The 26,999-nt window shown below is 38.4% G+C and overlaps 1 protein-coding gene across 2 annotated transcripts in view; it reads left to right on the top strand.

Moving 5' to 3' along the window:
• Positions 1 to 26,999, top strand: part of AKAP13 (A-kinase anchoring protein 13) — a 393,887-nt gene that overhangs the window by 348,750 nt on the left and 18,138 nt on the right. For both annotated transcript variants that reach the window (XM_043982253.1, XM_043982254.1), the window contains 12 exons: positions 9,321 to 9,388; positions 11,027 to 11,093; positions 14,481 to 14,616; positions 16,087 to 16,199; positions 16,882 to 17,028; positions 17,520 to 17,770; positions 20,791 to 20,916; positions 21,031 to 21,148; positions 21,933 to 22,181; positions 25,274 to 25,350; positions 26,146 to 26,327; positions 26,456 to 26,538. In XM_043982253.1, coding sequence (XP_043838188.1) covers positions 9,321 to 9,388; positions 11,027 to 11,093; positions 14,481 to 14,616; positions 16,087 to 16,199; positions 16,882 to 17,028; positions 17,520 to 17,770; positions 20,791 to 20,916; positions 21,031 to 21,148; positions 21,933 to 22,181; positions 25,274 to 25,350; positions 26,146 to 26,327; positions 26,456 to 26,538 — 1,617 coding nt within the window. The remainder of the gene's footprint in view (positions 1 to 9,320; positions 9,389 to 11,026; positions 11,094 to 14,480; positions 14,617 to 16,086; positions 16,200 to 16,881; positions 17,029 to 17,519; positions 17,771 to 20,790; positions 20,917 to 21,030; positions 21,149 to 21,932; positions 22,182 to 25,273; positions 25,351 to 26,145; positions 26,328 to 26,455; positions 26,539 to 26,999) is intronic.

Genomic DNA, 26,999 nt, shown 5'->3' with positions numbered 1-26,999 from the left:
CTATTGTGCTCTTCCCTGGTCATTCCATATTTGGGATATTGTATTCTATTATGTGCATCATATTTTAGAAATGGCATTAATGAGCTGAGATTTCCAGAGGACAACAACCAGGTTGGTAAAGGGTCTTGAGGCCATGTCATATGAGGATTAGTTGAAGGAACTAGGAGTGTTAATAGCTGTCTTCAGCTTTTTGAAGAACCACCAGTATGAAGAAAAATTAGACTTATTTTGTTTGTTTTCAGGGCAAAGAATTAGGCTTGATGCAAGGGAAAACTTCCTAACAGTGCTATTCAGATGTGGAATAGACAACTGTGGAAGAGGATGGGCCTCCCCTCTCCATTGTTGGAGTTCTTAAATAAAGGCTAAAGAATCATCTGTGGGGTATATCACTAAGGAGATTCTTGTTTGAGTGTGAATTGGTCTAAGTGGTCAACAGGGTCCTTCCACCACCGAAACTGCGCTTATATGAATCAGTAGGAGAGACTAATGTTATTTTAGATACTATTAAAAGAGGAACAGCATCCAGGACTTGGGGGTCTTCTTTTACCTAATCAGGTCACCCCTAGAATGTTGTGTGTAGTTGTTTTTGCCGTATTTTAAGAAAGATATTGATTAACCAGAGAGTATCCCATGGAAGACAGCCAGAAGAGTGAAAGCTCAAGTCATTACCAAGGAAGAGTTGGTTGAAGTAACTAGGGGTGTAGATCTGGAAAAGAGGAAAGACATAAAGTGTCAGGTTAACTGTATTCAGATGTCTGAAGGGCTGTCATGTTTTTTAAAAGCCTATGGTTAGACCTAGGAACAATGGAAGAAAATTGCAAAGAGGTAAGAGGCTTGTCTTAAGGAAATGAGGACCTAAAGTAGAATGGTTGTCTTAAGAGGTAGGGTTGGCAGCAGCTAGGTGGCACAGTAGATAGAGCACCAGCCCTGGATTCAGGAGGACCTGAGTTCAAATCCGGCCTCAGACACTTGACACTTACTAGCTGTGTGACTCTGGGCAAGTCACTTAACCCCAATTGATACACACACACACACACACACACACACAGAAGTAGTAGGATCCCTCCTTGCTGAAGGTCTCCAAGTGAAATCTGGATGACACGTGTTATATAGGAAATTCTTGTTCAGCTATGAGTTAGTTATGTAATGACTACTATTACTTATATTAGTTAGTAATGACTACTCTTTGGTTATGGCCATTCAATTAGTTTCATATTGTAATGATTGGAATGACGCCACCTGCTGGATACTTACTGTAGAAGAGTTCCGCCCATGAATGAAGGTCTTTGAGGGCAAGACCAAGAGTCTTTTCTTTGGCATCAGGAAGTGACGCGGGCTAGTCGGAGGAGGAAGGAAGAGACTGGCGCTCGCTCTCAGGCTCTTTCCTGAGGACGCTGGTGGAGAGGGGAGCTAGAAATGTCCTCTCCCTTTAATAGATAGGAATCTAGGCCTTTTTCTCTCTCTTTATCAAATTCTTATTCTCCTTAATAAATGCTTAAAAATCTAACTCTTGCTAAAGCTTATAATTTATTGGCGACCACTCATTAAATAGTTTAGACAGTTTAGCTAGAATTTTAGCCCTTAACAATATCTATATGACCTGCACCATTTTTTAGCTTACTTTCTTCCATTCTGTCCAGATGATCACAGGATCATAGAATGAGACCTGGAAGGTACCTCAGGGGTCATCCATTCTAAAATCTTCATTTTGCAAATCAAGTTATGGCCTCCAACTTTGATACTCTATTTAATTCAATAGGAATTTATTAAATGCCTACTTTTTGCACTGTGCTAAGGACAGACCCAAATGAAATAGACCCAGCCCATAAGGGGTGTGTATACACATACATATGTACTCATATATGTATACACACACAGAAATACATACATATACATGTGTATGTGGGGGGAGAGAAAGAAGTGCAAAATATATATGAAGTAAGTAAAAAGGACTTTGGTCAGAGATAAGAGAGGACACTCACATGTAGGGACATCAATATAGGATTCATGTGAAAAGTGATAATTGATCTTTGTCTTGAAAGAAAGTAAAGATTCTTAAATGTGAGGAAGAGTATGTATGTTGGAGGAAGAAAGATTGTGGGGAAGAGAGAAGTATAGCTTAGAGAAGAGAGAGAGAATATTATTTCCAGGGAACAGCACATAAGTTGGTTGTCTTGAATGTAAAATGAATGAGGGAGCATCTTATGAAATCAGTCTAGAAATATATAGGCAGCCAAATTGTGAAAAGCCTTAATTGCCAAACCAAAGATTTGTATCTTATCTTGGTGGCCATAGAGAGTCACTGAAGATTCTAAAGGAGAGAATTTATATTTTCACATCTTTGCTTTGGAAATGTCAAGTTTTAATGTTCCATGGAAGTTGGATTGGAGAGGAGAAACCAATTAAGAAGCTATTGCAATAGCCCAGATGAGAACTGATGAACTCAAGTAGTGTAGTGACTATATTAGTGGAAAGACAAAAGCAGAGATGAGAAATGTTGTGAAGGTAAAATTGAAAAGACTTGACAGTTATGGCCAGGTGGTGAGGTTCTTGGGTGAGAGGGCAGAGTCACCAATGACCAGAAGGATAGTAGTGTCCTCCAGAGACATAGAGAAGCTAGGAAGAGGGGAAAGTTCTTGGAACATAGTAAAGTTTGGACATGTTGAGTTTGAGATGCCTATGGGACATCAAGGTGGTTATGTCCTGCACGTATTGTGCATTGCAAAACTGGACCTCAAGAAAGAGTTGAGGGCTAGACAAGTTGAACTATGAGTCATCTTTTTAAAGATAATAATTAAACCCAGGAGTGCTGTGATGAGAGTACTGTGAAAAAAAGGGTGTATAGAGAGAAGAGAAGAGCTCTGGGCTACAGACCCACACAAAGGGAAATATGATTCTTTGAACTAAGGAATTAGAGTCCAGTGCTTGTGAAGTTCTCTATGAAGAACAAAGGTAGGAAAAATATAATGCATGCTGGATAAACAGATTCTTAACATTCTAATCTGGCAAAAGACCTAAAGAGAAGACTTGAAGGAAGAAGCTTTGCTTGTGTCAAGACTAATCTTGCTTTAAGATTTGGTGACCTAGGAAAATCCATCCATTTTAAAATTCTGCACTGCTTAAAATTTACTTTGTCACATCAGTTGTTCTTTCTCACTGTCCTGAAGCATTCTGCATTTAGAAAACGTAATGTGGGCTACAAACCAGTGGATCAGCTGTGTTCTAGTTTTTTGACTCTTCCCTGTGGTTCCTTTGTGGTTTACTTTAGGGAGAAGTAAAATGGCCCTCTAGTTACAGTTGATTTATTATATGTTGTATGGACAGCTTCTGAGTACTTTTGTGATCCATTAGTTCTCTAGATTAAAACTTGCCTGGTGGGGCAGCTAGGTGGCACAGTGGATGGAGCACTGGCCCTGGAGTCAGGAGTACCTGAGTTCAAATCCGGCCTCAGACACTTAACACTTACTAGCTGTGTGACCCTGGGCAAGTCACTTAACCCCAATTGCCTCACTAAAATTAAAAAAAAAAAACTTGCCTGGCTAGAATCCAAAAAATATAGGAAAGGCTTGTGCTTTGTTTGGGTTTTACCTTTTTTTTTTTTCTGGTAAAGGAAGGCAACTCCCTAAAAAGAGAATTCCTGGCACTGAGAATGTATTACTTATGCATCAGAACAAGATACATTTAACAGATTCCAAAGAGAGAAGAGGCATGTTATTTAGTTAGGAAATTGGCACCTAGAAGAAGAGCTCTTCAAATTTCGGACCCAAGCAGTAAAGGAGCTCTGTTTAGATTCTAAGTTGGTATTTATTTTCATATGCAACTCAGAAAACTGCTATTCTAGGCACTTTAGGTGAAGTGATTTAGACCTTTTTCCCTCTTACTTTGCACATCAGTTATGTGTGTGGCTGATGCACTCACTACTAGGAACGTCTTTCTTTCTTTTTTGGGGGGGAGGGGCAGGGCAATGAGAGTTAAGTGACTTGCCCAGGGTTGCACAGCTAGTAAGTGTCAAGTGTCTGAGGCTGGATTTGAACTCAGGTCCTCCTGAATTCAGGGCCAGTGCTCTATACACTGTGCCACCCTTAGGAACATATTTCATACCTCTGCATCTGGACTTTATCAAATCAAACTTTGCAATCTTGCTCACTTCCTATAATAATATTAAAATAGTGAATTGCAGGAAACCTTTTAGAGAATATATTTGTTTTGTCTTTATACTGTTTATCCTGGATTGGATTTGTTTTGTTTATTTGTATTTCCTTGGGTATGACAGGAAAGAGAGGGGAAGTTGTATATTTCCATCCTTGTAGACTATCCATGACCTTCAGAAGCAAGGGAAACAAAAAAATGTATTAACGGTAGACTCTTATTCCCAAATTGGTTAACAGGAAGAACTGTGACAAGAACTTTTCACCACACCCATTGTAGATAACTATGATTTAAACTGACACAGTCAGAAATTCACACCTGAAGGGATAGGAAAACACCTCTCACCTAGGGGATCTGATTGAATGTATATGACTCATGAGAACCATCACGGTCCCTTAGTGTTCATAGTGTATAATTTCTGTGCATCTTGACCTGAGTCTTGTTTTACTTCTGCAGAGTTGATTCTTTCCTAAAAAGATCTAAATTGGTTTAAGCTGAGCTTTTTTTTTTCTGGAGGACAACAGCCATCTATAATATTCACTAAAGCTTTTTATTACAAGAAGATTAAAAATTTGTTGTCAAAAGTGCCATATGTTCTCCTTTATATTTTTTTATGAAGAAATGGAAGAAGGTGGAAAGGAGGAATGGGTTATTTACTTTGAAGTCTACAGAAGTCCAGTCTTGGGCCAGCTTTATTCCCATAAACCACCTTTTTTAGACACTACTTGAGAAGGCCTTTGGAAGGCAAAAACATTCATTTCTATTAGGAAATCTGAAATAGTTGGCCAGGCAACTTTCCTTTGACCTCTTTTGAAGACTTACTATGATTGTGGCAGTGGACATGAAAATGGTTTAGACTTATCTCTAATTCTTTTGTTCTTGCCAATTGTCTTTTTTCCTAAAAAAATAGAGCATGGGTTTCAACCACATGACCCTGACTTATGTCAATGAGGTTGTTATTTTTATATCACCCACACAGAGCACTAAAACCTTCTACCATAGTGGGGCACAGGACAACTTGGTAACAAGTTGAGTGCCTTTCAAGTGGATGCTTGAGTGTCTTTGAGCAGACTCCATTTCCACTATTTATTTAAGTGAGGCTTGTGATCACAGTACAGCAAGAAGCCAGTCAGTGAATGTCTTTAACTGGCAGCTTTGTGGGAGAGTCTTAGTTTAGTTAGAAAAGCAACTTCATGAGAAAATTTCAGTTTGTTTAAAATAACTTAACATCCTTTTTACTTTTTGTGCTCAATCAGTTGGTGTCACAGATCAGACTCATTAGGCTACTTTATACCCCTAAATTAGTACTTTGAATGTTGCCAAAACCTTCCAGTTTTGCCAAATGGATTGCAGCAGAGCATTGGAAATAGCCTTGAAAGAAAGTACATGCAGTCCCCAGCCTAGAAACTGCTGGTGTTGTGTTGTAAAAAAAAAAAAAAAAAGTCTGCAAATTGGTTGTTTGAGACTTGGAACCCATTTTCCCACAGAAACAATGCTAAATACTGGTTACATTCCCAGGTTAGTCCGTTCATAATCTGGTTGAAATGTATACTTGTATTGTGAAATAAAAGAGAACAATGCAAATTGCAACATCATTAATTAAAGAAAATAGGAAACCAACAAAATGTATAAATTGCTTAGTTACTTGAATATTGAGATTTGAGGGAAAGAAGATTTGCCTAAAAGGTCTAAGAAGCTTTTGAAAGGGGAGACTTCTAACTGGAGATAATGTCAAGAATCTTAGAAGTTGATGACATTCATTGTTTAGTTCATAATTTTTCCCTAAATTATTATAAATATAAATTTATCTAAATTATTAATGCTAATCTTAGAATAACTAGCTGTGATTAAAGTTATTTTGTGGAATTAACAGGAATTAACGTATCCAAGGTAGCTGAGAGAGGGTTGAAAAGTGGGGCAAAAAAGAGGTTAATGGGATGTGTACTAGAGATGGCTTATCTGGAGTGAAAAGAACTAAGCTATAGAAGACAGAAAAGGGGATAAGCAGCATCACTGCATGAGGCCCATTGCAAGAAAAAAATTAGGTTATAGAACAAAAATATTGCATCATACAGTTCCCCATTTCAGCCATTTGAATGGACCTGAAGAGTCGGGGGCAGAGAACGGAGGCAGAGAGAATTTTGGAGAATAGTAGGAAGGGTAGTGAGCAACCAGCCATCAAATGAAAAATTACTTTTAAAGCACTTAGCAAAGTGCCTGGCATGGAGTAGGCACTATATAAATGCTTTATTCCTTTTCTTTCCCAGTCATTCGTTCAAACAAGATACTCACAAGATGGTTGTTCATGCCTTAGAGAAAGAGTACCTGTATCTATTCCATCTTTCATGTAGAAAATGGATGGAGAGTTATAATGGAGTAGAGTATGTTAATAAGCTGAGTTCACAGTGGAGCTCTGGAGTTCCAATCAGCCTATTAGGTCGCTGAAGGAAAAGAGAGCAAAAACAAAGGTATACATACCCATCTGATTGGTTTTGCTTTTGACCCACTAAAGAAGACCACAGATTAAAAGGTTTAGGGTCTTTTGACTTAGCTTTAGGCCTGCAGAGGTAGAAGTTCAAACCACCAGCATGCATGTCCTGTTCCTGTCTGTGGGTTGTTCCCCGCCTCCCCTTGATGTAGAAATCATTACTTGTTTGTCTCTTCAGTATACTGAAGAAGTAAATAAAGGAACAAACATTTGCTATGGAAAGCCTCTTTAATATGTGTGCCCCTGGGGGCAGCTAGGTGGCGCAGTGGATAGAACACTGGCCCTGGATTCAGGAGGACCTGAGTTCAAATCCAGACTCAGATACTTGACACTTACTAGCTGTGTGACTCTGGGCAAGTCACTCAACTCCCATAGCCCCGCCCCCCCATCCCAAATATATATGTGTGTCCCTTCAGCTGAGAGGTAGTCAGAAATCTCTAAGTTCAACCAGCTTTCCCTTTAATGTGGTTATTACTATTTTCAGTGATGGTATTAGACTGTACATATAACATGCCTCACTTATTAGTCAAAGTGCTTTATATCCTAACACTTGGAATCTATTGATGGACTTCTGAAAGATTTCTTACTAGAAAATCCCAGAATTAGTAATTCACTTGGTCTGGTTGACTCAATTGGAGTTTGCATCACCAAGGAGCAGCTTCAGTCTTTTTCCTTGATGGATTTTTTTTTTGGCTTGGTAAGGCCACTTTACTATGAAAAAAATGACCCTTTCTAACTCTTTAGCAACAGCAAACTTCAGCTAAAGATACAGTGGTTGCTTCTGTTGAGTTGAGGGGGTGGAGGGAGGTAGGGAGGAGAAGAGGTTTCAGTGGACTGAAGGCTTGATATTGATAAGTTAACTAAGAAGTCTAATGGGTTCTTAGGCTGCATTTAGATAATATTCCAGTAATGGTCCCACTGTGCTTTGTTCTGGTTAGAGCACCTCTGGAGGGTCTTGTTCAGTTCTGGCTTTAGGAAGGATGTTACAAATCTGGAGAATGTTCAGAGGAGGTAACCAGAATGGTGATGGGCCTTAAGTTTATGTTGTCTGAAAATCAGTTAAAAGAACTGGAGATGGGGCAGCTAGGTGGCGAAGTGGATAGAACACCGGCCCTGGATTCAGGAGTACCTGAGTTCAAATGTGGCCTCAGACACTTAACACTTACTAGCTGTGTGACCCTGGGCAAGTCACTTAACCCTCACTGCCTCACTTAAAAAAAAAAAAAAGAAAAGAACTGGAGATGTTTAGCTAGGAGAAGAGAAAACTGAAGAGGGACTCCATAATCATTTTTTTGTTTTTGGGGTTTTTTTGGTTTTTTGTTTTTTTTTGTGGGGCAATGAGGGTTAAGTGACTTGCCCAGGGTCACACAGCTAGTAAGTGTTAAGTGTCTGAGACCGGATTTGAACTCAGATCCTCCTAAATCCAGGGCCCGTGCTTCATCTACTGTGCCACCTAGCTGCCCCTAGAATAGTAGAATTTTAAAGGTGATAGGGACCTCCAAGAGAATCTAATCAAACCTTATTTTATAGATGAGGAAACTGAAGTCTAGAGAGGGTGATTTGCCTACCATCACATAGTTAATGGAAGAGTCAAGTTTAAAATTCAGTTCACCTGACCTGTAATCCTATATCTGTACACTACAATTAAGCTGTTATTACAAATATATTTGCAAAAATAATATCAGGCACAGGAAGAGGTCAGATTCTGGGGCTGGAATCTGGCAAGCACACTTTTCCCTTCTCTATCTCTTGTGTCCTTGTCCCCAAGGGAAAAAAAAATAGCTTGCTGAGGTCATTTAACATTTGAGCATAATTGGTGAATAAACTTCTTCCTCTGGGATAAGTTGGAAATCATTGCTTAATAATCAGTGTCTGTTATTGATTTCCTGAATATGATTCTCTTTTGTGAGGGATGCTTACGTAGTGTGTCCCTGGGGATGAAGCTTTATCTGTTTCTGCTGTGTCTGCCTATCTTTCTGCCCTTTTTCATAATGCTGTTGGTGGCCTCACAGCAAGAGCAACACTTGATGATTCCTCCAAGGAACAGAAATGAAGTCTTCGTCTGTAAGGAGAGTCTAAGAAATGAAACGAAAAATCAAAATCGTTCTCATTGTAACTGGCAGTCTAGTCTTTGCTAATTAAGATGCTCTCACTTTTCTGAGTCACACTTCCTTAACATGGCTAGTGAATTGAGGGCCCCTCTCTGGGTCTTTTGTCTGCCTGGAAGCCAAGTCATCAGGACACCTGAAGGTAGATTGTTGTACAGTCATGCAAATTATTTGGTGTTTTATTTTGGTTCCTTTTTTGTCTGCATCTTCTTTATTTGAGACTCTCTATTTGGTGCCTGTGACATCTGAATTGAGCACAGAATTTTTGGCCTTTGGACACTTGTCTACTTCTTGCCTGTAACGTTCCAGACTTGTAATCTTTGTTGATCAGGAGTTCCTTCTGCTCTGGTTTTTCACAGCTTTGTGACATCATATGACTAGTTCCTAGAAGAGACAGTGTATCCAAAGGATACAATCTGTAACTACGGTTTGAGGATTGCTGAAAGCATAGGACTCTAAAGTGTGGGAGGCTTGAGTTAGGAATATGTAAGCAGTTTTGTAACAGAAAGCATTGGTTTGTGAACCTGAGCTTTTAAAAAAATTCTTTGTGACCTTGGATCCTGTTTTCTTTTCAGATTGCGGTGCTTTTGTCCACAAAGGCTGTAGAGAAAGTTTGGCTTCTTGTGCAAAGGTCAAAATGAAGGTAAGGCCTTTCTGACTGAAAGGGGTCAAATCAGTCAAATCACAAAAACACTTGTGGAGAAAGGAGTTTTTTTCCCCTTTGGGGAGAAGAGTGGGGGATATGATGAGTCATCACCTGTTTTTAAATTACTACCCAAAAGGGTAAATCAATTCTTTTATTTGCTTATCTAATTTAAACAGAATTGTTTTAGCTTTTGAAAAAGAAAAATATGCTCTCATAACCTCAAATTTTTAATATATGTACATATATATCTATGTTTAATATTTCTGCCTGAAGGATCCAATAGATTTGTTTGTTTTGTTTTTAATTTATATACTCAGCTTCTCTGCTGTTTGTACTCTTTGTATCCTAACCATTATCAGGAAAGATCAGGTGCCTTGGATTTTTGAGAGTAGTTTAGTATCCCTCTTGTTTATAATGGGATCACTTTTCCTTAGGGTAACAAATTACTTAGGTCATGTTAAGAAGAGGAAAAAAATACCTGGTGGTGCCTAAAGCTACTAGCACTCTGCATGGCCTATAAAAAAATAAATGAACAAGACCAATAGAGGAAAATAGTCATAGAGACTGGACATGGAATTTCATTGGTACAGGGAATTCCAAGATAAGGAAACTCCCTGTACCAATGCAGATGCTTCTCTGTAGTTTATGGTCTTAGTTGCTGAGATCACTGGGAGGTTAAAGATATTTGTCTAGTATAACGTCACCCGTTTGTCAGAATCAGAACTCGAACTCAGAACTTCCTGGTTCCAACACCAGCTCTCTATCCACTGTGTTATACTGCCTCTCAAAGGCTAATATATAGTTACTATATTTGAGATAGGGTGGTATATTTTGGTGGTGATTATGAGTTAATGTTTCCTGTGGTTCTAGTCATATTATACTTCTGTATTATCTCCTTGTCAGAAAGAACTGTACAGTTTTATTTATACACACACACATACACACACACACACACCAACAGCAGCAGCAGCAACACTGTGATGATTCATAGCTAAGGCATTTTATCAGTGCTTGCCTTACCTGTGATGCAGTTATTCTTAAGTTTTCCTGGAAAATGATCATATAGGTAGAAGGCTTCTAGAATGATAAGTGTAGAGTTGGAAAGAACTAATCCAATCACCTCATTTTACAGATAAGGAAACTGAGTCCCAGAGAGGTTAAATAACTTGCCCAAGGCCATTTCCTTCTTTGCTAAATTTTACAGATGAGGAAACTAAGGCTAACAAAGTTATGCCTAAAAAAGACTTAGAAAACTTTGTCTAGGGTCACACAGCTACTAGGTTTCTGAGGCTGGATTTGAATTCAGGTTTTCCTGACTCCAGGCCTGTGCACTACCTAGCTGCCACACTAATATTTAGGGATAAAAAGTCATGCTTTCTTTGTTTGTGAGTACATTTATTTTTTGCCTAGAGATTTATGTCAAGTGTGTTCTTTTCATCAGTGACTGCTTATGTTCTTTTTGTTGTATCATACTACTAAAAAGGCTCGCTGTGAATTCCCCAGAATATAATTCCCTAAGCATTAATCTGCTTGGTTGATAGTTCTCATGAAATTTGCCATTCAACAAAGCCCAGATGGACAGTTTTCTTTCCTTTCTCTTTTAGCCAAACTTAATTCCATTATTTCTTTTCCCAGCAACCCAAAGGAAACCTTCAGTCGCATGACACTTCCTCACTTCCCACAGTCATTATGAGGAATAAACGTAAGTAATAAATTGCCTGCCCCTTCCCTACTTCAGGCTTCCTTGTCTTTTTCATGAACTGTTCTGGAATTACTACTTTATATTAATAATTCATTCATTATAGCTATCAAGTTTTGGGGTTTTTGTTTTTGCATTTTCCTACTACCTGTGCCATGTCTTATCCTTGAAATCCTGTGATCCTCATTGCTAACCCTGTGCTTGGGATTTCCAGAATGATGTCATTCATTAGCTAGACAGCCTTTGTATATCCTGTGAGAGCTGTTTCTCTCCCCTCCAGTTGATAAAACTTGCCATGGATTTTTTACCTCTGACCTAGTTTTATTGGTTCAGGAACCCATGGAGCATGCCTAGTTGTTGAAGCTATTTCAGGAATTATTACAAGGCATAAGGCAATTTATTAAACATGTTGTGCATTTCTCAGAATACCATTAAACTTTTGAATGTTAGTGAGACTGAAAATCTCTAGTTATGTATATCAGAATCCAGGAGAAACTTTAACCTCCAGCAAAAACTCCTGCAGTTTTGATTGAACCATTAGAGAAATACTTTGGCTAGCACTTGATTTCTTATAACAAAGGATATTTTCCTAGTTTGAGAGTGGTTTCTTCTGGTTGGCCTATTGTGTTCAATCATTTTCAATCATGTCTGACTTTTCATGCCCCTGTTTGCAGTTTTCTTGGCAAAAATACTAGAGTGGTTTTCCATTTCCTTCTCCAGCTCATTTCACAGATGAGGAAACTGAGGCAAACAGGTTTAAGTGACTTGCCCAGGGTCACACAGCTAATAAGTGTCTGAGGCTGAAATTGAACTCACAAAGATGAGTCTTCCTGACTGCAGGCCTGGCACGCTGTCCACACTACTCCACCTAGCTGCCCTGGCATATCATAAGTAGCATATAAATGCTTATTTCCTTCCTTCCTCCAATCTTTTCATTTTACTGAAAAGTAAATGGACATCATTAGAGAATAAATGACTTCCTCAGGTCACAAAGCTCTCATTAAGCAAGGACCAGTCCTAAATACAGGTCCCTACCATATCACACTGATTATTAAACTCTATCAAATTCCTAGACTTAAAAAGAATACAGGACGATAGCCTTCATCCTCTGATCCCCTCCCCTAGAGACCAGTTAATTTCAACAGAAGTTCTGAGTTAGAGATCTGAGGAATGCAGAAGACCTGAGGCAGACCAGCTCTTGTACAGGCTACAAATGAACCATAATGTAGGGAAACATCTATGGAAGCTTCAGGTTTACAAAATAAGTAAATTGGGAGATAATTTTACAGTCATCCATATAAATTCTTCACTCTTCACAGTTCTTATAGACAACAAACTGCCCTAGCCTATCTAGAATAGGTGATTTACTAACATTTTACTGGCATAGAACTGTCCAGGTGCTACGGCTGTTATATAAAACAAGGTTCATGTGTGTTGTGCTCATCTCAGCACCTGCTAGTCACTTAAAAATTTTGTTGACTTATCAGAAAGGTCTTGAAAAATTCAGATAACCCTAAGAATCAATTTCAACCTGATTGTCACTGTAATGCTACATCTTTCTCCAAGATATCATATCTTTTGAGTGCTTTCCATCCTTGCTGCAACCATCCTACACCAGGTCCTCATTTAATGCTTGGGTTATTGCTACCCCATCTTAACTCTCCTCCATTATTACTACATCCACTTCTCTAACCCATCCAGACTTAGTTTGATGTATCTATGATCTCATTGATGTGGGCTTACTCATTAGGAGAATAAAAAGCAGCCCATCTGTGCTTTCTCATTCTCTGTGGTTTTTATCCATGGCCTTCCATAAATTCTCCATAAAGAATCTATCTTTCTGGAGGCCAAAGTAATCTTCTTTATCATGTTACTCTTTTGCTTAAATATCTTCAGTGACCTTATGTACTAACATATCAAGTCCAGAGTCTTCCTTCTGGCTTTTAAGTCCTTTTATAATTGGAATCCTCATAAATATTAACTAAGTGCCTACCCTGTCCCCGAGCCCTGTGCTAGGATATGGGAAAACAGAGATGAAATAAGACATAGACACAACACTCAAGGAATGTACAGTCTAATGGTGGGATAAGGCATATGTACAAATAACAGTGAAACACAGCAGAATATGTTAAGTGAAGATGAGCGATCCAGAAAAGCTGTGTGAGAAATGTGAGGCTATAGAAATAATTTCCAGCTGAGAGAGGAAGAGGGCACAGAGAAAGATTCATAAGTGAGTTGGGATCTGAATTGGGCCTTGAAGGAAAGGAGAAATGCCAACAAATGGAAGTGAGGGGAGAGAAAGGAGTATTGGAGAACAGGAGAAGATGATGTGTGATCTAGTTTGTAATGTAAAGTCTGTGAAGGGGGTAGCAGGATGTGTTAAGATAGAGATAGGTAGGCTAGAAAATGCTTGATTTGTTAAATGCTGGGATGCCATGGATGAGGATAATCAGAGTTTTATTAGGAAGATTGCTCAGGCAGTATTATGAAGAATAGAGTGGAAAGAGAAAAAAAGGGGAGGCAAGATACCAATTAGGAGACTATTATAATAGCCCAATTGAGAGGAGCTGCTGGGATGGTTACAATGGGAGGAGAAAGGAAAAGAGACCTATGTGAGAGACATGGTAGAGACAGAATCAACAAGATTTTGCAGCTAATTGTATGTGAGAGGAAAGAAGAAATATAGTCAAAAATGACTCCCACATTTCAAGACTGGATGGCTTGGAAGATATGTGCCTGACCTATAGTAGGTGTTTAATAAATACTTATTGATTAATCTGTAAAGTGACAGTGTTGGACCTGGTAACATTCAGGTTCATTCCAGCCTCATGAGTACATGAATTTAGGGAATATTTGAAAAAATGTTTAATCCTTATTACTATTGACTTGGGAACAATTTGATGATCTTTATATAGCTAGCTGGTCTTAAATGTTTGGTATGGGTCCTGATCATTCCTTCAACAAATGTTTTAAAATACCCTTAGTATGTGCAAAACATTGGCAGACATTAAAAGTTCTGGTCAACAGCTGTGAAAGGCTTAGCTACTCTGATCAATTCGTGACAATTCCAAAGGACTCATGATGAAAAAATATTATCCACCTCAAGAGAACTGATGAACTCTAAGTTCAGATCGAAACATATTTCTTTCCTTTATTTTTTTTTTACTTTTTAAAAAAATATGGCTAGTATGGAAATGTTTTGCATGACTTCACATGTATAATGGCTATCATAATGCTCACCTTCTCAGTGGGGAGGGAAGGGTCTGGTTGCAAGGAGAGAATTTGGAACTCAAAATTTAAAAATGAATGTTTAGAAAAGAAAAAGTTCTGATCAGTTCATTCCAAAAGGTTAAATGATGCTTCTAATACAGTATTCCATTCTCCTTCTAGCTTCACAACCCAAAGAACGCCCTCGTTCTGCAATCCTTGTGCCTGATGAGACCTCTGTGGCCCCATTGTTCTCTAACAGGCGGTCACAACAGTGTGCCTCACTTTCCAAAAGTGTCTCTATACAGAATATTGCGGGGTAAGTTCAGATGGCACATTTGGCACCTGGATATAATCACTAATAGCCTGGAGAATATAACCTGTTTTCACCATGAATTTTGTGATCAAAATTGTATATGGTTGCTATGTTTACCGAGTGGTGATAAATGAGGGAATTAAAATTATGCTAGGTTATTGATGCTATTTAGTTGCTCGGGGGTTGGTTTTGTTTATAGTTTTATTTAAGAAGCCTTTGTTTAAAAAAACAGCATAATAGGATAGAGGCACTTTCTTTGAACTTGAGTTCTAAAAAGATATAGTGGATAAAATATGGGCCACTAGGTCTAATAAAAAGAGCTTTTTATTCTATGGTCCTATAATATTCCAAAATGTCATATTCATATTTTATCTGAAAATAATTTACTTTCATAACTAGCAGTTTTCTTCTGAGCATTGTCCATAGAAAGATCATTTTCATTTTGTAAATGAATATGGGTGGGGGGAGAAGAGGAGTGATTCTAATTTAGTAATCACCAAATCCCAAAACTTAGCTGTAGGTAGATTTCCCACTTTGCTTGGCTCTTTACAAAGTGCTGCACTCACTCCTCCACAGAAGTAGCTTTGCCTCCACTGACATTTCAGGCCTTGGCTGCATAGTAATTAGCACAGGGTTGATTGTGATGGTGGTTGTTGTGATGTGTAGGGCTTACCTGTCTGCCCACCAAGAAAATAAGCCATTTCACATTTAGGGCTCAAACATCCATCACAGGGTAATGATTTTGGCTGAACTAAGCTTGGATCAACTCCTTGACTTAAACATTAAAAACTTCTTTCTAAGTCTCCACTTTCTTTATCATTCATGTACCCATGCTGTGTATATTCTTCTCAGCTTCTTTCAAGAGGAGTGAGGTAGAAGCAACCAGCTAGTCTTCCTGTTCTCAGCTTTGGAGTAGAATCCTGAGGCCTACTTTTCAAAATTCTAATCTTAAGATTTTATTTGTTTTGTTGGGCAGTGATTTTTAAATGTCTTTAGATAGAGCATGTTACCAAATGACCATTCTTGGTTTGGGTTAGAAATAATACAAGGCAAGCATATTTACAGCAAATGTTTCAGAATATTTAGTTGTCAGGGAGTAGAAAATGAAGATGAAATGGGTTCACAGTGAGTTCCAGGCAGAGAGTTATTTCTCACATAGTATAGAGGAAGAAATTACCTCATGGTACTGTGGGGAGAAATACTCTTGAGCCTCTCCGAAAAGTTGTGGGTGGCGCATAGTTGAAAGGCTCCAGTTCCTGTCTTGTCATTTTTTTCTTTCTTGTTTGTAGCTGCCATTACATGTTGCTGTGAATTTCACTTATGACTTGTTATCTTCAGTAATACAAAGTGGGTTGGGTTTTTTGGTTTGGCTAGTTGAAATGGTTTTACGGTTATTTTTTAAAATATTCACTTTTGAAAGCAAGTTAGTTTTGCCAAGAGTATTTGACAGTATGTGCTTCCTTTTGTCCTCAGAGTTGGCAATGATGAGAACATGGCAAACACCTGGAAATTCCTGTCCCATTCAACAGACTCTTTAAATAAAATCAGCAAGGTCAATGAGTCCACAGAGTCACTCACTGATGAGGGTAAGAGGATATGGTTTACATTTCTTTCTCTGCAGAGACATAGAAATGTGTTCCATTAACTAAAGCAGGAAGTTAAGGCAAGTATTGATGAAGAAGAACCTTCCTTCTCCATATTCTGGAGAGGCCTGTGAAGCCATGTCCATAAAATATTAAGCTGTTTATATTACATTGCTGATCAGAAGCTTCTTAGTTTTGGGTTCGTTTTCCATCAAACATAAGTTATCGATGATTATGCCTTTGGTACTACAAAATGCAAATGTTTTTTTTTTTTCCCTTGGATAGTTTTAGCTATTTGGGAACCCCTACCAGGGACATATGAAGTACCCAGGACTGTTTTCCTTTATGTAATTTCACAAGGTTAAAAATAATTAAGAGGAATGAAATAATGGATTAAGTACTATTCACTTATTGATGCTGCCTCTCTTAAATCAAGTTCTGATAACACCATGACTACAATTATACCAAGAAATGCATTAGTACTTTTTTAGTCCCAGGAAATTTATTCCAAAATTTTCCCCTTCCTTATCCTCTCCCTGTATTCCATCATGTTAAGGATGAACAAAACCCAGAGTGTTAGGGGTTTGGGAAGAGGAGTCCCACCATTAGGGGAAAACAGACACAGACTTCTAAGCATTCCTAGCCTATTAATTCTAGTCATTGAATTCTACTGTTTTGGGAATAGGTACTGATATGAATGAAGGACAACTCATGGGAGATTTTGAAATGGATTCCAAACAGCTGGAGGCAGAATCCTGGAGCCGGATAGTAGATAGCAAGTTTTTGAAACAACAAAAGAAGGATATAGTCAAGCGGCAAGAGGTGATTTATGGTGAGACCCTTCATTATGCTTTGCAACTTTTATTTTTTTTTTTTGAGAGAGACCCTTGTGATGTTTCTACAACTGTGTAGATTATTGTTCTCATGCAAGAGACTTCAGGGAAAGAACTGCTTTGGGAGTAGAATTTCTATTCTTCAACTACTTTAGGTAACACTGAACCTAGAGAAACACAGTAACCTACAGCAAGAGAGAATGCAGGAACAGCCAAGGCAACTAGAGTTGCTTAACACTAAGAACCATCAATAGAGAGAACATCTGATGACTTCTAGTTCAGTATAGACTTGCCATCTGAAGCCACTGTCAGTCAAAAAAGGGAGACCAGAGCACACAGGGGAGGCAGAACGGGGGTTCATATGGCTTATGTTGAAAAGATTGAATTGGAGTTCAAATAGAAGTTAGAAAAAAATATTCTCCCCCCCCCACTCCACAAAAAAGACATAAATATTTACTGATTGACTAATAGATTAATTTCCCCTACCTAGAGTTGATGCAGACAGAATTACATCACCTCCGCACTTTGAAGATCATGAGTGATGTATATAGCCGAGGAATGATGACAGACCTACTGTTTGAGCAGCAAATGGTGGAAAAGCTGTTCCCTTGTTTGGATGAGCTCCTCAGTATCCACAGCCAGTTCTTTCAGAGAATTCTGGAAAGAAAGAAGGAATCCCTGGTGGAAAAAAGTGAAAAGAATTTTCTCATCAAAAGGATAGGCGATGTCCTTGTGAATCAGGTGAGTAGTAAGAAGTAGACTAGTAAAGAAAAATAGAAACTAGAGTAAGATTGAAGTGGTGTTCTCACTCCCCATTCTACCCCACCACAAAAATTTTATTTGCCTATAACCTTACTTATACAACTATAAGGCTAAATGAGAAAATGTCTACAAAATGCCTCACAAGGCATATGGTCTGGCTAGTACTATTTTCAAGATAAAAACGTGGATTCAGCACAATTCTTCTTCATATGGAACGTGCCTTAAAAACATTTGCTGTTTTCAAGTTATTTGCCATCAAGATGCATTCGGTGGCTTGCTTCAGACATATTTTTTTCCAAAAACAAATATTTGTACAGCTTGAGTAAGAGCGTGTTCATTGTGTAACATGGATGCCCAGAACTTCATTATATTCCTTATTCTTCATGTCTCTATTCATGACTTTTTAATCATGGAAAAGGCTAATTAGTAGATGTCTGACCAGCAGTCAGGAGTTCTTACTTTTACTCCTGTGCCTGTGTTTTCAATCCTATTATCATCTCCCTCCTCCAGGATCTTTTCCCTCCTTAGCTGTCACCTCTCTTTCTTCTGTCATTTAGTAGACATTTATTGAGTACCAACAGTGTACAGGGAGTTGTGATTTCCTGTCTTCAGTTTCTGCCTCTCTACTGGCTCCTTCCTGTTTGCTTAGTCATAGTTTTCTCATATTGGGGAAAAAAGCTTTCCTTTGACCCACCCAATGCCCTGTTTCTTCCTCTCTTTTGTAGTCAGATTCCTTCAAGAAAAAGCTCATATCTAACTGCCTTTTTTCTTGCTTACCCCCTCATTTTCTGACTTCCAACCCAGAAAATCCACTGGAGCCTCACTTTCAAAGGTCATTAACAGACTACTAATCACCAAGTCCAGTGATTTCTTCTCATTCTTTGCCCTCCTTGGGCCCCTCCTCCTTGAAACTCTTCACTTCCTTGGCTTTTATTTTAGTGCTGGTTTTCTTTCTGCTTCGTGATTTTCTTCTTGCCTCCATTCTTCCTATGTCACTTGACTGACTCTTCATTCTTCCCACATAGCCCTCTTAACTTTTGGGATATTCCCCAAACTTTAGTCTTTGGCTTTTCTTCTTTTTAACATGCCCCATCTCTATCAGCTTTCACTTAGCCTCATAACTTCAGCTCTTACACCACTGTAAAGAAGCTTGCATCTATACCTTAATACCCTAATCTTTCTCCTTATCTTCAGTTCCGCTTTTCTCAATGTCAAAACATTTTCAACTGATAACAAGCTATTGTTTCAAATTCAACATAACTAGTTTCCTTCTGAACCTGTCTCCATAAGAAACTGATTTACTTAACCCAACTCCCTATTTTTGTAACTATTTTTAATAGTGTCCAAACAGGCTTTGGAATCTTGAGTTATCTTTGATTCTTTCCTTTTCCTAAGCTTCCCATAGCCAAGTAGTCCCTCTTCTCCAGCTACATGACAAGCCAATCTGTCCCCCATGCACACCTTATGTTTTCCAGTCTGTGCTTTTACTTATTTTTTCTCCCTGGAGTACTCACTCTTAATTCCTTTCCACCTATCCAAATATAAGACCAAGTTTAAGAGCATCTACCACATGAAGCCTTCCCTGTTTACCCTAGCTTAACTTTCCTTTCTCCACCTTATATTATCATTTAATTTTTCATAAAGCTCTGGCACTAAATTCATTGTGTGACTTCAGCTGTCATCTAATTTCTTTGGACCTCAGTTTCCTCACTTGTAAAATGGCAAGGTTGGACAAAATAGAATGTCTCTAAGACTCTCTTGCTCTGTTTATGATTCGATATTAGTTTCTCTTTCCTATTACTCAATAATCTCCTTGAGGACAGGGTTGTCTTTTAGTTATATTGGGTTCTTCATTACCCATGGACCAACTGTCTGTGGAGATTTTTTTGTCAGGGATACTAAAATTTCCTTCTCCAGTTTTATGCAGACAGGGGTTAAATGACTTGCCCAGGGATCACACAACCAGTAAGTATCTGAGGTCAGATTTGAACTTTGGTCTTTCTGAGTACCAGGCCCACTGTTCTTATCCACTATGCTACCTAGCTGCCCCCAAGGACAGGGGACCATGTCTTAATACCTCTTAATACCTGTTACCTATAGCACCTATCAGAGCAGCCACTATGCAGCAGACAATTAACAAATTTTGTGATCTTAGTATCAATCCTAGATGATTTTCTTAGGTGACTTTGAGCAAATTGCTTAAATTCTTTTTACCTCTATTTACCCACCTGTCAGATGAAGATTATAAAACATACCTTCTACCTTCTGAACACTATGGAAGCAACATGATTGGCATAAGTGACATAATAACTTAAGACAGCTTTTGTTATGAATAACATATCCACAAGCAATTTACAAATTTAAAAATTTATCAGGTGCTTTCCTTAGGACAGCCTTTGTGAAGTAGATAGATAATGCAAGTATCATTATGCTCATTTTGCAGATAAGAACACTGAGGTTCAGAGAAGGGAAATGATTTGTTTTTCACATCCATTAAGTGTTAGATCCGAATCCAGATCTCCTGCCTCTAAGAAACTGGCCCAGCAGATGCTTCAGTCTTCAAATGGAGCATTTAATTCTGTCCAAATTTGGAAAAACATTTAGGATAGTCATTAAAAGTGTTGGCTTCAGATAGACAGGATAAACAAACCTTTTGTGAGTGAGAATTAGTTCTGTTAACTTTAATTGCCTTTTGTCTACACTTAATGGCTAAATGCTTAATCTGAGCGTCTCCAGAGTACCTCCTAGTGAATATCATAGTTTCCCAAATAATTTGTGTTTACTGCTAATGTATGTTGACTTTTCATGGCCCTTGATAGTTTGCTGTATTTGAGCTGAGCTAACTAGCCTTTTCTCAGCTGCATCTGTAAGCAAATGGGAAGATTTTTACATAAGGACTCTGATCTCTATTTATGAGATGGGGACCTTCTCATTCTCTGGCATCTGTGTACCTCATGTACCACAGCACCTGACTGTTATGTTCGTTCTCTCCTCTGTAGTTTTCAGGTGAGAATGCGGAGCGACTAAAGAAAACATATGGCAAATTCTGTGGTCAACACAACCAGTCTGTGAATTATTTCAAAGACCTTCACACTAAAGATAAGCGCTTTCAGGCCTTTGTAAAGGTGTGTACTTTCTCTTTCTTTGCATGTGTGTGAATGCTTGAAATTCAGGGGATCAAAAACATACAAGAGGCTCTGCCTGATCAGTGTTAACTGTAGCCTTCTTTCCCTTTTCAGAAGAAGATGAGCAGTGCAGTTGTTAGGAGATTGGGTATCCCAGAATGCATTTTACTTGTAACCCAGCGCATTACCAAATATCCAGTTTTGTTGCAAAGAATATTACAGTGTACCAAAGGTAATTTTTTCCTTTGTCTTTTGTTCTTGCGGATTGTGTTTACTGTGTTACAGCATGCCCGGTAGAGCCATGTGCCACTGAAATCGTGACTTAGCCCTCTAGTTGATTAGAAGAGAAGCTTATGTCTTGTCTTTACCTTACGTCCATATTCTCTAGGTAACTTAACTCTAGGTGTGCTTGTAAAGGTGAGTGGTAGAAAGAAAAAGGACCGGATGTTTATACACTTCTATCTAATTCAGAAATTCTTTGGTAGCTGAAGAACTGAATTTCTGTCTCTATACATGATTGGCCTATAGGGTCTGTTCTATCATGGATTCCCACTAGTTTTTCCAACAGAGTTAGAAAGTTCATTTCCTAAAGTCAAAGGTGCTGTCGTGTTCATTATGATTGATTACATGCTTACAGTCACTTGTTCTCAATTACTGAAATAAAGGCACTATTTCTTACCCTCGAGGAGGTTATAATTCTAAAGATTTGGTAAAAGATAAGTTTAAAAATATGGACATGAAACCTGGCCTTTTTCATCACCTAAAATTATTTGTTGTATGCTGTCCATTTTAGAATTAACTATGTTTTCAGTGTAACAAAGTTATTTTTTGATTCATCAAAGCATAAGAACAGAGCCTTGGATTGTCTCAGGTAAAGTAAACATTTGTAGCACTCTATGTTAATACAAATGTGAAAAGGGTATCAGAGTGTGGATGGTGGATTAAGAAGGTAGGATTCTCCCTCTTTTTACTTACCTAAAGGAAGAAAGTATAATCAGTCTCCTCCTTTTTCTAAGAAAATGACTTAGAACAAGAAGATCTGGCCCAGTCCCTGAGCCTGGTGAAGGATGTTATTGGAGCAGTGGACAGCAAAGTTGCAAATTATGAAAAGAAAGTCCGTCTCAATGAGATTTACACCAAGACAGACAGCAAGTCGATTATGAGGATGAAGAGTGGACAGATGTTTGCCAAGGAAGATTTGAAACGAAAAAAGCTTGTTCGAGATGGGAGTCTCTTCCTGAGGAATTCAGCAGGGAGGTTGAAAGGTGAGACATCCAAAAAGCTTGAATGTTTGACAAAGCCAGACTGTGTTAAGAAGAGAGGAAAGTCCCAAAACTCACCTTTTTAGAGATCTGTATTGTCTTTTCTTCGATATGGATCATATCTGGTAGACATTCATGGACACCTATGCATTAGGATAAAAACAAAACAGCAAGTATAGTTCACTTGTAGATATTGGACCGTATGTGGTTTTCCTCCTCCCAAAAAAAAGTCTTTGGCTTTCTCAGTTATATAGCAAGTCACCATGTTATGAGACATTTACTTTGTCTGTAAAGTGTGTGTGTGTGTGTGTGTGTGTGTGTGTGTAAAACTATATTCAAAGACTAAATAATATATGTGTGTACATATCAATTTTATTTGTATGATTTTAATATAATCTTTGAAATGTAGGCCTGTTAGCTTAGAGAACCTTCATAGGTAATAATGAGTATATCCCATTTTTTTAGCCACAGTGGTGAGTGTAGTGGGAGAATAGCTAAGGCAGATTAAACACAATCATTACATATTTTCTTAAAAATAAAACAAATATAAAATAGGTTGGCTGATGCTCTAAACCCACTAACTTCAAGTATAAAAAATGATTCTTGGGGGCAGCTAGGTGGTGCAGTAGATAAAGCACTGGCTCTGGATTCAGGAGGACCTGAGTTCAAATCAAACCTCAGACACTTGATACTTACTAACTGTGTGACCCTGGGCAAGTCACTTAACCGTCATTGCTCCAGCCCTCTCCCTCCCCCCCCCAAAATGATTCTTGAAATTCCTTACCTGCATTTCTCCAGTGGACATAGTGGTGAGAAATAACTAAATAATAATAACAACACATTTGTAGAGCACTTTTAAGTTTCCAGGTGTTTTACCCACATCCTGTTTTAGACTGAAAGTTGTACTTTATGGAGTCAGAATCAAGAAGGCTTAGGTTCAAATCCTGCCTCTGACATTTATTAGTCATGGGTGACCCCTGGACAAATGACTTAATGTCTCTGAGCCTCAGTTTTTTTCACCTGTAAAATGAGGAATCATAACAACTGTAGTACCTACTTTGAATGACTGTTGGGAGGTTCAAATGATATAATGTCTGTAAAGTGGTTTGCATTTTCAAGTGCTTTGTAAATGTCAAATGTTGCTATTGCTATTGTTTTCAGTTTTAAAGGAAAGCAGTATTTCTTTGTAGGAAAGTATATACACAGAGAATGTCATTAAGCTAGTAATAGATTCCCTGACAGTATTTTGATTCATTAGGACACTCTGCTGACAGGATCTTAGAAAAACTCTATTCTGACAAGTCTAGAATTAGAAAATAGTTGTCTTTTAAAGCGAGAAGGAACTGTCTCTGCTAATTCTTCATTTTAATTGTCCCACCAAGGCACAGAGAGGTTAAGAGGACACCAAGCCAAGGACACCCAGCAAGTTGTTTGTAGAGTCAAAACTAGAATCCCTGTTTCCTGACTCTTGGTTCTCTATTCTTTCCAGTGCATTACAGTGTGGCTTTGTGTACTTTAGGAACATCTAGGAGGCAGCTTTGCCATTCTATAAATACCCACCCTACTATTAAAATCCCATTTTCCTAGAGTTGCCATTTAGAGTAAGACTTTATTCTCCCTCATTTAAAATAAGGTATTTCTTCTTTCCAAAGAGGGGGAAAATAATAATGGAGTCCAGCTGCTGGAGTTCCAGTTATGTCCAGGCCAATAGCAAGATGACGTCAGGTTTTCAGGTCTGAAAACTTCCAGTGGAGAGAGCAATGTGTAGTCATTCTCCTCCCCAAGCCAACCTATGCCAAGAACAGCCAGTACTGTGCACTCTAGAATAAAGGTTGGGTTTGTTTTTCTCTAGACCATTGATATTGACGATGTAAACCTCAGGACACAGTGGAGTTGAAGCCTGTATTTCAGATTTTTTGGCACCTGGGTTTTTTTTTAAACAAAACCAGAAAAACACCATTATATGTCATAACTGATGTTGTGCATGGAAAAATACCGTGGTCTGGGCTGAAAAATTAGACCTCTTTAGGAGTTTTGGAACCAGAGGTCTTGACTCCTTTTTTTTTCCCTCTGCTTTCATTTAAATTTCATGGAAAGGAAAAGGGGATTCTAGATATTTAGAACAATAGTGACATGGGATTCCAGTCCCTTGGGATAGGGTGCTTTGTGTCTTGAGAAGATATGGTAATATATTGACTTAAGTTCCATTCCAAAAAGAAGCTGTTCTATACTTTCTTTTACCAGCAGTAATAGTCTGTAGTGAGCTACCATCCCAGTAGACTGCATTAGATAGCAAATCTCTAAACGTTTCGGCCCTGCCACTGAATGAGCTTTTGAAAATGGGTTTGTAGAATTACTCTAGAAACCTACTGTACCCAAGAAGTACAGCCCCAGTTAGAGAGACTGAGATGCACTTTCTTTTTTTTTAAAGTAAGGAGCAGTGAATTCTCTGCAGAGGTTGAGTTACTCAGTGTTGCAGTGGAGGCAAGAGACATAGTAGATTGTGATTCTTGTTGCAATCTTGTTAAATTTGAGCGAATCTTGGAAGGAGCTTTGTTTATTCTCATTAACTGCACATTGAGGGGTGAAAGAGAAGAATGAATGCCTTGCTTTCATTGGACTTGGGTACACACACACACACACACACACACACACACACACACAACACACACATCATCTTTTGGCAGCATTCCCTTTCTCTAACCCACGCCTTTTCCCAGCTGCCAGAGTCTAGACCTTGGTAAGAAATTGTCTTTGAGCAACATTATGAACAACATAGATACTTAGTAGCCTATCGCTGATATTTCAAATGTGTTTAATACCATCATGATCCTTTTTAGAATGCACTTGCCAATGTCATTTTCTAGATTTACTCCAGTACCAGAGCCTTTTCAACCAAGGAAACCTTTTAAATATGTCCTTAAGAAGCAAATATTAAACCTGTGTCCTAGAGAAATTAGAATCCTCAAATAAATTATGTCAGGTCATTCATAGCCCTAGAATATGTTGCTAAATGAACTTTCCTAGACTTGTGTGACAATGCTTAGCTCTTAAATGGCTGTTTTCTGTTTCTCTTCTCCTCACATGCACTTTAGAGGTCCAGGCAGTTCTACTCACTGACATTCTGGCTTTCCTTCAAGAAAAAGACCAGAAGTATGTCTTTGCATCACTGGTAAGCTGAAAATACTTTCTTTACCTATGTGCTTGTTCTAATGTACTGTTTTTCAGCCTTATTAGGTATTGACTGTTCACACTGTATTGCTTCCCACCCCTTCAAATTAATTTGTCCAGGACATATTTTTGTATCTTTTTATTTAGCTTTTTTTTTTTAATTTTTTTTTTTAGTGAGGCAATTGGGGTTAAGTGACTTGCCCAGGGTCACACAGCTAGTAAGTATTAAATGTCTGAGGCCGGGTTTGAACTCAGGTACTCCTGACTCCAGGGCCAGTGCTCTATCCACTGCGTCACCTAGCTGCCCCCTATTTAGATTTTTAAACACTCATCAAATTTTCTAGGGAAAAATGTAATCTGAAGCTATTCTCTTACAAATTACTGACTTTAGCGTCTTGGGCACTTGGTAATTGCATCTTGGGTGGGGGTTGGGGGGTGGGAAGACCCTATCACTGAATTGTTCTACACCTGTCCACACAAATCAAATTAATTTATGAAACCACTGACCAAAGTCATTATGTGTCTTCCTGGGAGGATTTGTCATATAAAAAATTACTGAAAATTTTCTAATCCTATATTATTTCATCATTGACAGTATTTTCTCTTTGGTCAAACTGTAATTTACTTGTGAGTAAGAGACCTTTCCCTTGAAGATACTAACTTTTTTGTATGTATGAAACCAAATAAATACATTAAGGATAGCAGTAAGGTCTTGATGTAGTTCACAACTGTACCTAAAAGTTGTACTTTGAATGCCTTTTTTTACTCCCATTTTTTTATTGCTCCCCTTTTCAAGGACCAGAAATCAACAGTGATCTCGTTAAAGAAGTTGATTGTACGAGAAGTGGCCCATGAAGAGAAGGGTTTATTCCTGATCAGTATGGGAATAAAGGATCCAGAAATGGTTGAAGTTCATGCCAGCTCTAAAGAGGAACGAAACAGTTGGATTCAAATCATTCAAGATACTATCAATGCCCTGTAAGTTAGAGATCAAATGGTATCATTCCTATCCCTCATAATGCTTCTTTCTGGTCTTTTATGATTAGCTTGGCAGTAACCAGGGTAACTGATGCCATATGCTTATGATCCTCTTATTGTTCTTAAAGGAACAGAGATGAAGATGAAGGAATCCCCAGTGAAAATGAAGAAGAAAAGAAATTGTTGGATGCAAAAGCCCGGGAATTAAAAGGTAAAGCCATTGAGAGAGGTCAGGACCCTCCATTAGCCCTGTGTGTCTTCTGAAGGCATGAGGGAATACAATGGATACCTAAAGTTGTGAACTATTTAGTCACTGTACTGTAATGTCCCAGACAGCAGTTAAATATGGGACAGTATGTATTTAGTAAATGGGGGAAACCAGGATGGAGCCAAAATGATCTCTAAACATTAAGAAAGGCTTCTGAAGAACTGTGGCAGCAGTGGGCTGGTATCCTTTGTCTTACGAGGTCACTACTTAGTAGCTTGTTTTTTTTTTTTTAATTTTGTTGTTATTAGGGGAGGTGATGGAAAGGAGCACTAGACTAGAGATACCTGAATAGGAACTAAGAAAGGAAAACAGGAATACTGTTGATTCAGAAAACACCACCATCTATGCAGTACCAGCCGTAGGACTTGGTGCAGTGGTCAGTGTCTTGGTGTTAGGGTCACGGA

Source organism: Dromiciops gliroides, chromosome 2 (assembly GCF_019393635.1).
Source record: "Dromiciops gliroides isolate mDroGli1 chromosome 2, mDroGli1.pri, whole genome shotgun sequence".
NCBI lineage: Eukaryota > Metazoa > Chordata > Mammalia > Microbiotheria > Microbiotheriidae > Dromiciops > Dromiciops gliroides.
This window is presented reverse-complemented; position numbering and strand designations above follow the sequence as displayed.